This window comes from Cotesia glomerata, linkage group LG8 (assembly GCF_020080835.1).
Source record: "Cotesia glomerata isolate CgM1 linkage group LG8, MPM_Cglom_v2.3, whole genome shotgun sequence".
Taxonomy (NCBI): domain Eukaryota; kingdom Metazoa; phylum Arthropoda; class Insecta; order Hymenoptera; family Braconidae; genus Cotesia; species Cotesia glomerata.
The window spans coordinates 7,524,442-7,536,953 of record NC_058165.1 but is presented as its reverse complement, the minus strand read 5'-3'; the positions used below and the strand labels follow the sequence as shown (position 1 = coordinate 7,536,953).

Sequence of the window (12,512 nt, the reverse complement as noted above, 5' to 3'; positions counted from 1 at the left end):
TAATTGTAAGGTACAAAGTCGCGCATCAAGTCACGTGGATAGTAATGACAGTAAAATGCTGCCAGTGACCTCGAGACGTGTTCCAGAAGTGATGAGCTAACTTTATATATATATATATATATATATATATATATATATATATATATATATATATATATATATATATATATATATAGACATATAATTAAATAGAGTTCTCGAGGACAAAGAAATGGATTTCTGTAAATAGATAATAGAATTTATTCCAGGAAAGTCACGGTGCCCTACAGTTGAATTATCTTCAGTGTTTAGTCTTGAACTGAATCTTTACAACTATAAAAAAGAGTTAGGATTTATATTTATAATTTAACGATATCCTTGTAGTAGCATAAAATACTGGGGACATAAAAATTGTCGGGTAATCCGCAGCGAAGAAAACGTTCTCTCTCGTCAGGAATCCCGTTGTCTGTTAGAGTTTTATTTAGATCTAGAATTTTGTCTTCCGATTTCCAGAGATAGTCGGAGCTGTTTGAGTTGAAGAGCTTGAACCGTTCCTGGATTCGTTTTATCGTATCTTCTTCGCAGACCTAAAAATAATCAAATTTATAACTATTAAAATTGGAATATAATAAACGAAAATATAGATTTTAGATTTGGAGGCTAATACACTGATAAAAGAATTCGTTAACATTTTAATAAACTTTATTAACTGGTAATGAATGATTCTTCAACGTTAAATGACTTATTAATATTTAATAAATCTTTTATTAAATGCCATTTATTAACAGTTAAAAAAAAAAAAATTAAGTAAATCAGAATGTGCATGCCTTAATAGTTCGTGTTATACGTAAATTGATCAAAGTAAAGTTTAAATATACAAAAAGTTTTTACTAATAACTTTAATATTATTTTCTATTTTTTAATTATTTTATATCAAAAGTCGATAGAAAAAAAAAACAATTATCTACTGTATACTACAAGAATTAATTTATGAAATGATTTTAATAATAAGTTAATTATAAATATATTACAAGAAATTTATTTTATTTATGAATCATTTTTAAAACTCGTTTAAATTTTTCCGTGGATAGTATATTTTCATGCAAACTGAACGCCCTCTTTTGTTCCGATAAGTGAATCATAAAAAAAGAATCAATTAAAAATTGTATTACTGGCGGTCAGCCTGCAATAAAACTGAGTATATATACTATATAGTATTAGCTGTCTTCAAGCTATATTTACAAATAAATTTTTATATATAGCTGCTCAAAAGACAGAAATTTCTTCCGATTGCCAGCTGAAAAAAATTAACTATAATTGAACAAAACAGTATTAACCCTTTAACGTTCTGGAGTCTCGAGAAATCTTGGTGTGAGCCTGGAAGGGGCAAAACCAATCATAATGCATTATACGGCTGTGTGAGTAGCGGCTTGACTGTATAATATGTCCGTACGCCCCCTTCTACTATTTTTCAAGCCCCTTCTCTACAAAACAGACTATAGCTCTCTCACTTAAAGAAGAAGACAGACGATTGAAATTGGGAGTAAGGATTTAAGGTCAACCGTTAAAGGGTTAAGCTGCAATTTTTATTCCGCAACTTTCCATAAGACAGATGAAGAAAATATAAAAAATGAATAGAGTTTAAAAATAGATTTTTTCAAAAGTTTTCATATTTACTCCTCCATAAAGACTTAAAAAATTTATACCATAAGCTACACTGAAAGAAATTTTCTTGGTAAAAATTTTAATGGTAAAAATTACCATTAAATTCACGGTTATCGTATGATTCCACGTGGGACAAATGGCACGACCTAATCATTTGTCGGTAAGTGAGATAATTTTTAACTTTTTTTCAACAAATTTTACCGTAGTCTACTGTAAATTTTATACGGTTTTCGGTCAATTTCATGAATATTTCATGAATGGTTTACCACAAAATAAATAAATTTTTTCGTAATTTTTATTTAAAAAATGGTAATAAATAAAAGGGCCGCACTATGTCCCACGATTACAGTGAATTTAACAGTAATTTTTAAAGAAAATTTCTTTCCGTGTATTAAAACGAATTTTTCATGTAAAAATAGCAATTAATCAATTTAAAAAACAAATGGTATTCAGCGATTATTTTCCTTTCTAACAGTGTGCTTTTTGTATCATTTTTTTGTACAATATGGTTGTCAGATACGATTTAATGAGACAAAACGTTGGAATATTGATTTTTAAGCAATAGTAGAACATACAATCACGCTTATCATGCTTAAGGCATACATAAAAATTAAACGTTAACACTTTTTATAGCCTCATAATTCCAATAGATAATTTCATTGGACTAGAATCATTAATTATTTTCGAATAAAAAAATATTGAAAATAAAATTAATAATAAAACAGGGGTTGTAAGAACATACAGAATTTTTTTGCAGTTAAAATAATTAGTCTATTATTATTAGGGCATTACTTGTTTATAAATAATTTTACATCTTACCGTTAACAAGACAAATTCATTCCAAAAATTAATTAACTGTTAATAAATATTTATTGATAGTTAAAATATATTTAGGTATATTTAATAATTGAACAAATTATTTCAAAATAATTAAATTTACGAACAGTAACTAAATTCTTTTATCAGTGTATTACTATTACCCAAATGAGCGCCTCCTTGGCAATGAGTGTGTTGATGACGCGACAGGGCCTCGGGTTCCGAGTAAGATTTCCAAGAAGGTATTTAGTGTCCCGCCACCAGGGAACTTGCTCCAAAGGTCTCCAAGTGCTCGAGGGTTCGGGGATTCCTACGTCGGGAATGGGCCCATGAGGACAGTAGGGCACCAAAGCCCCCGTTCGCGGATCCACGTGATGCTGGATATCTCCCGTGAGACGATCAAACCAGTGGCTTAAATCCTTACCCGCGAATAAGAGGATCGGCTTTATCTCCGGACGATCTTCACACGATTTACATAATGCCGTTAGATCGTATACCTTGCCCAAATATGATACCCAGCAGTCAGATAAGCTGTTATGCAGCACTACTTCACTCGGAAGGAAATATGGGAGGTCTTTTTCCTGAAAAAAAATGTTTTTTATTTTTTTACATTTCAGAGAGGATTTGTAATAATTTGTACCTATCTAACTTAGAAAAAAATTAATAAGTTTATAATTATAATTATTTCTATTTTTTATTCCGAAGATCGGTGATTTCATTAATTGAAGAGTTCAGTAATTCAAAGCCAACTTTCCCGATCCAAATTGACGGTAGACTAAATTTTAAATTTCATTAAATTTTAATTTTTACTTATTATTTATTTTCACCACATTATTGTCGGTATGAGCACTCATACCATCTTTGGGTGAATATATCTAAAAAATTAAAAATCTTTATTTAATTAAGATTAAGCAAAGATGTTATATTCTTTACTCAGTGAGACTTTTTTCGGCCACCGAAAAAATAATAACTCGGAAAATGCTCAGACCAGGAATCGAACCTGGATCTTTTGGTGTCGCGCCAACTGCTCTTATAATTATTTATAAATTATCATGCATCGTATAATTAGTAATGTTTTGATTGTATATGACTTTATAGAGTAAAAATGTAATTTTATACACATCGAGTTGCTACAACAAAAAGGGCGTATCGCAAATTATACGTTCTCATGGATTTGCAGAACAAGAAAAGTGGACAAAAAAAATTTGATTGCTCCTATCAACTCACGAATGTATTAAATGTGGAAATTTACCTAAAAAGTGAAAAAGTTTGGGAAAACCAAAAGTGCACGCCTCATAACGCTCATTCATTTTTTAAGAAAAAAATGAATTCTGTAATTGATAATAAAAAATTAGAAAAACGGTTGACCCTGAAGGCCATCCCTGCAACTTCCCGCTAATTCTATACCTGAGCGCTTAAAATTGCACTTGTGACGTTTTTGAGCTCTTCGAGCTCAAAAATACAGTTCATACGTTATTTTGAGCTTTCCAAGCTCAAAGAGATAGCTTATCTATGCTTTTGAGCTCTTCGAGCTCAAAAATCTTATCGAAGTTCGATAAAACACTATTTTTTTAATTATCAAAACGCAATAACTTTTATTGAATGAATCAACTGATTTTCACGCGATCGGCGACATTCGACTTTTTTAAGACTCATAAAGAATCTTCGAGTTTGAATTGATCGAACTAGGATTTTCGGAGCAATTCCGAAAAAACACTTTTTTCGGTTTTCTTTCGTTCACTATAACTCTCGAACAAATCAACCGATTTTGACCGAACTGGCGGCGATCGACGTGGTTTTTTAAAGTTAAAAACTTTAAAAACTGATTAGTTCTTAGATTTGATCGATAGAGCCGTTTAAAAGTTATTTCAAAGAAGGCGTATATCAAAAAATTTTTATTTTTATTTTTGAATTTTCCAAATGACAAACTGAACATTTTGAACTTCTGACTATGAAAATTAAAAAGTTTTGAAAATTAGATAAATGATTAAGTTTACTTAAATTTTAAAATATGAAGCTTTTATCAAATCCCAAGAGTCAATTAGAAAATTTTCAATTTAAAAAAAAAAGTTTAAAAAAAAAATCTTAGTTAAAAGAAAAAAAATTTCAGGAAACAAAAAAATTTTTTTTCAATTTTTAAAAATAAAAAAAAATTTTTCTTTTCTTTATTCGCTGAAAATTACATTAACTGATATTTTTCTATATTTTTAGAACTTTTAAGAGAAAAAAATTAAAAATAAAAATTTTTGGGGTTCCCAGTCTTGCCCCACAGTCCTGTTTTGCCCCGCCCCTTCTTTTCAATGTTAATTAAAAATTTTTTCGATGAATAATTTACAAGCTAAACTTGTAATTATAAATTTAAATTTTTTCCATGTACATTTAACAGTTTTTCCAGATGCTAAATTTACAATTTTTAATTTCCCGCTAAGAAAATCGAAAATTTTCAAAAATCAGGAAGTTATTAGGGTTTAGCCCGGTTTGCAAAAATCGAGTTTTCATCAGATCTCGACGTTTTAAGGTCACAGGAAGCTTCCCTTACCCCCGCGATGTGTCACTATGTTTGTATGTATGTATGTGTGTGAACCATTTATAACTTTTGAGCAACTAAGCCGATTGGAATCTACCAAACGACGTTCCAAAGAGTTCTCTCAAGCTTAGATTTCCTGTGAATTTGAGCTGATACGGACCAATAGATTTTGAGAAATCTCAAAAAAACTATGAAAAAAAAATTTTTTTAATGTGGTTTTTTTGGAATAACTTTTAAACGGCTTTATCGATTAACTCCAAAAACAAATCAGCTCTTAACTTAAAAAAACCACGTCAATCGCCGCTAATTCGGTCAAAATCGGTTAATTCGTTCGAGAGATGTCGTGAACGAAAGAAAACCGAAAAAAGTGTTTTTTCGGAATTACTCCAAAAATCCTAGTTCGATCAATTCAAACGCGAAGATTCTTTATGAGGCTTAAAAAACAGCGTCGAATGCCGCCAACCGTGTGAAAATCAGTTGATTAATTTAAAAGTGATTGCGTTTTGATAATTAAAAAAATAGCGTTTTATGCAACTTCTATCAGACTTTTGAGCTCAAAGAGCTTAAAAACGTCATAAGTGTAATTTCAAGTGCCTAGGTATGGAATTAGCGGGAAGTTGCAGGGATGGCCTTCAGGGTCAACCGTTCTCCTGATTTTTTAATTTAGAATTGATGTTTCTAAAATCTAAAATGACCATTTTCCCATTAGCAGTTTTTACAATATAAAAATTACAGTTCAAAAAATGTAAATTAAACAGCTATGTCTTGACTAGAGTGAAATTATAAATTTTACAGTTTTTTTTTTTTTTTTTTTTTTTGTAATATTTACAGGGGTCGGTTTTGTTTCTGTGCAATCGATAAATTTAAAAAAGATAAATTATTATAAATTTTCTAATTTTTACAATAGAATTCACAAAAACTTAGGGGAGGGGGAGCAAAATGGGGTACCCCCAAAATTTCGTAAAAAAAATTTTTTATTCCAAAAAGCTTTTTCAGCCTGCTAAAATATATTTTAACGTCATTTCCTACAATTTAAGAGAAAAAAAATTGTTTAATTTAAAAAACAAAAAAAAAATTTTTTTTTTCTAATTTTTCTTACAGTAATTTTTATCGTCATTGTGCATCGTAATAAATTTTTTTTCACATCTAAGATTTCTTTTTCTAAATTTTTAAGTTCTCGCTTTACAAATGAATGATTTAAAAAAAAAATCGGGGAGTCATTAGTTCCATGCCCGTTTTCGAAAATCAAGTTCCAATCTGATCTTCACATTTTTAAGGACCTAGGAAGTAGTTCTTAATATTCCTACGAGGATGTATGTAAGCGTGTGTGTGTGTGTGTGTGTATGTGTATGTGTGTGTGTGTGTGTGTGTGTGAGTGTAAACCTCTGATAACTTTTGAGCGGCTCCACTGATTTGAACGACATTCGAGCCATTCGATAGAGTTCAGCGAAACTTAGACTTCTTCATAAATTTGAAATAACATTTTTTTTTTTTTTTAACACCTTTTAAACAGATGTAACGATTAATTCCAAAATCTAATCAGCTCTTAAATTTAAAAAACGACGTTGATTGCTGCACTGATAAAAAAATTGACCTGGCTCAAGAGCCAAACTCTTGAACCAAAAATACCATTTTGAAGAAAATGATTTTCTTGAGTCAAGAGAATAAATTCTTGAGCTAAGAAATTATTCTTGGTCTAAGAAAATTTTCTTGAGTCAAGAATTTATTCTCTTGACTCAAGAAAATCATTTTCTTCAAAATGGAATTCTTGGTTCAAGAGTTTGGCTCTTGAGTCAAGTCAATTTTTTTATCAGTGTGCAAAGCGCATCAAAATCGGGTGATGTGTCGAAAAGTAATCGTAAACTAACCATTCTAAAAGAGTGTCTTTTTCAAATAACTTCGAAATTTATTCTTGGATTATTTTTGATGTCATAATTTAACTATCAAAATGCTCAGACAACTGCGTCAGAGGCCGCCAATTTCTTCAAAATTATTTCGTGCGTTTATGAGATTTCTAATTTAAAAAGTAAGATCTTCAGGCCTACAAGATTATTCAACTTGAAAAAATTTTCCTGAATCCCAAAACCAAAAAAGAGAGTGCAAAAAAATTACGAATCTTTTTTTCATGCTATTGCTTGGAATTGCGTGAGAATTATGCACTGAAAATAAAAATTTTTTCCACCTAGAATACTAAATTTTTTACTCGACTTTTCTTGATTTAAAAAAACTGATTTTCTTAACCTTAAAATACCATGTTTTATTATAAGGATAGTTTTTTGACAGTCAGAAAACTGTATTCTTATAGTAAAAAAACTTTCGTATTTTAATCAAAAGAATACCAATTTTTTAACCATAAGGAAAAATTTCCTTGGTAGAAAAAAACTTTTTTTTCAGTGTGAGTCTAAAAATTTTTCTCCGGAAGATCCAAAAATTACAATCTTCTCAAGCGAACTCTTTTTTTTATCTCAATATTATTTTTACTCAAGCGAAACCCGTCAAAAATTACTACAAAATTTTAAAATTGTTTTTGCTACTTCAATTTTTGTTAGGAGTATATTGCTTCAACTAACAATGCTTCTTTTTTGGGTGATTTGTTCATCTCTCTGGGTTCTTTCATAGGCTTATCGATAAGAAAATGTGATTTTTTTAACGATATTTTATTTTCGGATAATGAAATTTTTTTTTCACTTTTTCGGGGAGTACCCCATTTTGCCCGCAAAAAAAAAAAAAATTTTTTCTACGGCAACTTGAAATTTGATTATTTTCCTTCATTTTCGACTGAAAACGAGAAGAATCAGTATATTTAAGTCCTTAAAATCATAACCGTTTCTTAAGTACCCCATTTTGCCCCCCCCCTCCCCTATAACATACTAAAATTTCCAGAAATTCATTAAACTCATTTAATATTTAAAAATTTTCTTACTCTGATATTTAAAACTAAATTTTATATAAAAAATACATTTTTTTAATTAAAAAAATTATTCAAACTTACATTTATCTATTTTTTTCAAAGTTCAATTTATCAATTAGTTTATTATATCAAAAACAAATACATAAAAAAAATATGATACTGAAATAAGCAGACATTTGACATTTCTTTTTATTTTTATTGTAAATAAATAATAAAACAAAATATTTTTAAATAATTAGCACTTGTAATTTTTTCAATTTTCTAGATGGAAAATTTTCTATTAAATTTATTTTATAATAATTTAGCTGTAATAAAAATCCAAAAAATTGACAGATATCTGTTAATTTCAGTTTCATAAAAAAAATTCAAATTTTCCGCCAAAATACCAAGTCACGAGAAACTCTAAATTCCGTCGCGAAATTCCTTGAAAAATTGTCTGACACCTTAAAAAAAAATTTCTCTGATCCTCAAATAATTTTCTCGAAAAAATTTCCTGAAATCTTGACCTCAACCCAACAGTTTATCGACACACTGAAACACAAACTTCCTGTTTCAAGTTGCACGTTTCGACTACAGGTATACTTATAAAACCTAAAGTGTGGTTATATTTAATAATACTTACTAATAAGTTAATATTTTTTCATACGCTCAAGAATGGCTGAGACGTCTGATAAGGTAATAAGCGCTTTTTTATTTGAAATACTTACCCCGTTTTCTCAAAAAACAACTTTATAATTTTAAATAATTAAAAATCTACAATAATAAAACTTACTCTCCCCATCAACCGGTAGTTCGCCGAAACTTTATTGTTTGTGTTGTTGTCACAATGCTTCCATCAGTTGTGGTATTGAATTATTATACTAATTAATAGCTTAATTCAATTTTTTGCAATCCCTAAAATTAATTTCATGCTTTTTTATTTTTTTGCTCAAAAATTTTTCTACTTTACTCGTCTCGACGCTTATCCAAACCAAACGTCAGCTATAACCTCAAAAATTTTTTTTATTAATTTAATAATTTATTTCTCATAAATAATTGTTAAGTTTCTTGTAAAAATACAAAAATAATTACCATTAATTAATTTTATTTTTAAGATTTCATTTTTTGAAGAAACAAATTTTTTTTGCCCTCTAAAAATTATAATTTTTTTTCTTGGAGCGCGTGGCTTTTTTTATACAATTTTTTTTATACTTAATTTCAAAAACTCTAATTTTTTTTTATTTTTATTTATTAATTAGCTGATATTGATATTTTAACAAAATGAAAAGTCAGTAAGTGAACATAATTTTTTTTTAAGTCACTAAAAAACAATTGACAAAAAAACAATTGCATTGATAAATTTATACAAAAAATTATTAATTTAAAAAAAAATAACCGATAATTTTGATTTAAAAAAAAATGTATAGAATTTTCGGGAACGAAAAAAAATTACCAAGAAATTTATTTACAAATAGTATTTCATTGCCGGAAAATTCATTTCACTCGGTACATTTTTTTTATCATGGTAATGAAAGTAACAGACACCTGTCAATTTTTTGGATTTATATAACTAAATTATTACAAAAATTTTCAATAAAAAAAATTCCGTCTAGAAATTAAAAAAACTTACAAGTGTAAATTTTTTTTAAATATTTTTTTTTATTATAGATTTGTAATAATAGTAAAAAAAAATTGTCTAATGTCTGCTAATTTCAGTATGATTTTTTAGTCTGTAAGTTTGAAGTAAATAATAAGAGCTATAAATTAATTGACTTGATGGCTTCTAGGTACAAGAGTACAAAGACTCATTGAAGACGAAGGCAGAGCAGCTGTTACTTAAAGGTTTCCCGGAGAAAATAGTTAAATTGAATGAGATTTTGGCGACGCCAAACTTCTCAAACCGGGACCTGACTGAAGTGCACCAGGAGCTAAATGTCGCGATTCCGGAGCCAATTGCTCTGAATCACTCCGAAGATGGACATACGAATAAGCGCAAGCGGGTGGAAAATGAGGAGGATAGTACCAACATCACTGGCACCAAGGTTATGATCCTTCCTAATGGCCCTATTCCATGTAATAAGCCACTCTGTGACATGATACGTATTGTTAAGCCTTATATCATTCAACTTCTTGAGGATTCCAATCTGGTAATTTTTTTTTTACACTTTAAATGTTTTAGATTTTAAGATACTTCAATTATTCTTGATAATTATGTAAAAGGGTGAAACCTAGTTTTTGTTATAAAAAATAGAAAAATGGAGATATCTAATTTTTATGTGTCACTAAAATTAGCAGACATTTTACTTTATTTAAGAAATAAAATAGTTATAAATAAATAAAAAATAAGTTGATTGATAAAAATTAATATCAAATAATTATACTTATCGTTTGTTACAATTTCTATAAGTGAAATTTTTTTTACGATTTTTTTTGTTATAAAATTCTAAAAAATTATCAAATGTCTCAATTTCACAATCATTTTTTATATGAAACTGAAATCAGCAGGTGTTCGACAATTTTTTAATTTTTTTTTTATTAAATTATAACTAAAAAATATTTTTTTAAAATTGCACATATAATTTTTAAAATCTTATAGGTGTAGAATTTTTATTTTGTTGTAATAATTTTGTCAATAAGAAAAATCCTTAAAATTGTCTAATGTTTGCTAATTTCATTTTTATAATTTTTATTTTAATATGTTCTACTGTTATATGGATTGAGAATAAACACTGCTTTGATTTTTGACAAATTTAATATAATTTTGTGATTTGAAAAGTTATAAATTGAAATGTTTACTTTTGATCAACTATTTTAAGGTGATGCATTTATTTTTATGGGTCAATATATTTTTTGTGTTGCCTACGGTTAACAGAACAATTAAATTATCTAACAAAATTAAATAAAAATTTTTAAATTTGTGTCGGTCAACTGTTTTTTTTTTTTTTCTTTTTAATTATTTTACTTTCGAAGCGCTCCATAACTACAAAAAAAAATAATATTTTTAAAAAATGCATCAAATTTTTTATCAAAAGTCGAAATTTTATTTTACGAAATTTTAGAGCCTAAAAATCTTTATGAGATTTTTTTTTAGAAACCGAATTTTTTTCTTATTTATCCGTTAGTATAAAAAAAATTTCGAAAAAAAAGAAACAGGACAGCCATTTTTTTAGCGCTAAAAATAGATTGAGCTCCATTTTTGTCGAATTATCTACAATAGTGAAATTAACAGATCTTTGATAATTTTTTATAATTTTTAAAAAAATAAATTATCAAAAAAAAAAAATTGACAGAATTTCACTCATGGAAAATCTAAGAAAATTATTGGCAAAACTTTTCAAGATATTTTTATAGCGTAAACTCATTTTTTAAATAAAAATAAAAGAATTTTCAGACGTCTGCTTATTTTAGTATCTTAATTATCTTCTTTTTTATAATAAAAAAATAAATAATTTTGGAATTAATTATATTATTTATTTTACAGCTGAAAATGTGGATATCATTCATGATCCCTAAAATAGAAGACGGTAATAACTTTGGAGTTTCTATCCAAGAAGAAACACTTGGAGAGATTCAATCTGTTGAAAGTGAAGCTGCTGCTTTCTTTGATCAAATTTCAAGGTAATTTATATTTTTATTTTAATCTCTATTTTTCAACCTTACAATTGAAATATTTGCATTTTTTTCTTACATATTTTAAAAATTACTATGAACTGTGACATTTTCTTATCAATATCTTTTTATAGGTACTTTGTGTCAAGGGGAAAAATACTGAGTAAAGTGGCAAAGTATCCCCACATCCTGGATTACCGACGAGCTGTGCAGGAGTTTGACGAGAAAGAGTACACGAGTTTGTGGCTGGTGATGTGCGAGGTACGCAACCGCTATTGCTCCCTACACGACCTGGTGATCAAGAACCTGGAAAAAATAAAACGGCCGCGTTCTTCCAACGCTGAGTCGCTGTATTAATAAATGATAAATGAAAAACTATTTATTATTTAAAAAAGTAACTGCGTTCAGTAATTTACTTGTAGGAATTACTTAACTAACTTTGTTTATTCATTTTTTTGCCGAAAAACCTGTGAATTATTTATTGTAATTCTCGATTGAAATTTTTTTTTTCAATTTTCAAATAAAATTTTTAAAAAATTTTAATGTTTTAGTAAAATTAATTTGAAAAATTATAAATTAACAAAATGTGTCATTAAAAATTTAAAGCTAATGCTGATTGAAAAATTAATTACATTTAATGTTCTGATGGAATTTAAAATATAAAAAATATTCAAAATTATAGAGATTTAATTTAATTCAAATTGATAAATCACCTTTAGATAGCACAGTAGATAAGTATTAATAACTTCGTTTGTTTCAAGAGCCAAAACTAGTACCAGGTATGAAAATGATAATAAAACTGATATTTATTGATACTTAGAAAAAAAAAAAAATCTAATACGTCTACTGTAACTATAGCTATACCATTAGACAGTCTTAGCAATTCCAAGAATACCAATTACTTCTCTACCAACATTTAAGTCAACCAATCAGAAAATTTACCGGTTAACAACTTTACCGCGAAACTATACCATAATAATCTCTACCAGAATCAATATCAATAGTTTGAAAACCTACCATTTTTCA

At 27.9% G+C, this 12,512-nt stretch overlaps 2 protein-coding genes across 3 annotated transcripts; one reads left to right on the top strand and one right to left on the bottom strand.

Annotated features, from left to right (window-relative positions):
• Positions 1 to 202: 202 nt before the first annotated feature.
• On the bottom strand, positions 203 to 8,786 carry LOC123270299 (cytochrome b5 domain-containing protein 1). The gene is made up of 3 exons (XM_044736292.1): positions 8,671 to 8,786; positions 2,625 to 3,041; positions 203 to 566 (listed from the first exon to the last, which is right to left on the bottom strand). The coding sequence occupies exons 1-3, from the start codon at positions 8,677 to 8,679 to the stop codon at positions 339 to 341; spliced, it is 654 nt and encodes a 217-aa protein (XP_044592227.1). The 5' UTR covers positions 8,680 to 8,786; the 3' UTR covers positions 203 to 338.
• LOC123270296 (proteasome activator complex subunit 3) lies at positions 8,425 to 12,026 on the top strand. 2 transcript variants are annotated; one of them, XM_044736288.1, is made up of 4 exons: positions 8,425 to 8,573; positions 9,665 to 10,024; positions 11,359 to 11,495; positions 11,621 to 12,026. In XM_044736288.1, exons 1-4 carry the CDS (start codon positions 8,553 to 8,555, stop codon positions 11,841 to 11,843), a joined length of 741 nt encoding a protein of 246 aa, XP_044592223.1. In that variant the 5' UTR covers positions 8,425 to 8,552; the 3' UTR covers positions 11,844 to 12,026. The 2 variants fall into 2 exon arrangements, with proteins under 2 accessions (XP_044592223.1, XP_044592225.1); XM_044736290.1 differs by lacking the exon at positions 8,425 to 8,573 and adding an exon at positions 8,645 to 8,742.
• The last annotated feature ends 486 nt before the right edge of the window (positions 12,027 to 12,512 follow it).

Excerpts from the sequence above, each read along its gene's own strand:
- LOC123270299 (XM_044736292.1), bottom strand. Across the intron at positions 567-2,624 it reads CCAAGGAGGCGCTCATTTGG|GTCTGCGAAGAAGATACGAT; the intron begins GTAATAGTAATA and ends GATTATTTTTAG.
- LOC123270296 (XM_044736288.1), top strand. The coding sequence starts at position 8,553 with ATGGCTGAGACGTCTGATAAG. Across the intron at positions 8,574-9,664 it reads TGGCTGAGACGTCTGATAAG|GTACAAGAGTACAAAGACTC; the intron begins GTAATAAGCGCT and ends GATGGCTTCTAG. Across the intron at positions 10,025-11,358 it reads TTCTTGAGGATTCCAATCTG|CTGAAAATGTGGATATCATT; the intron begins GTAATTTTTTTT and ends TTTATTTTACAG.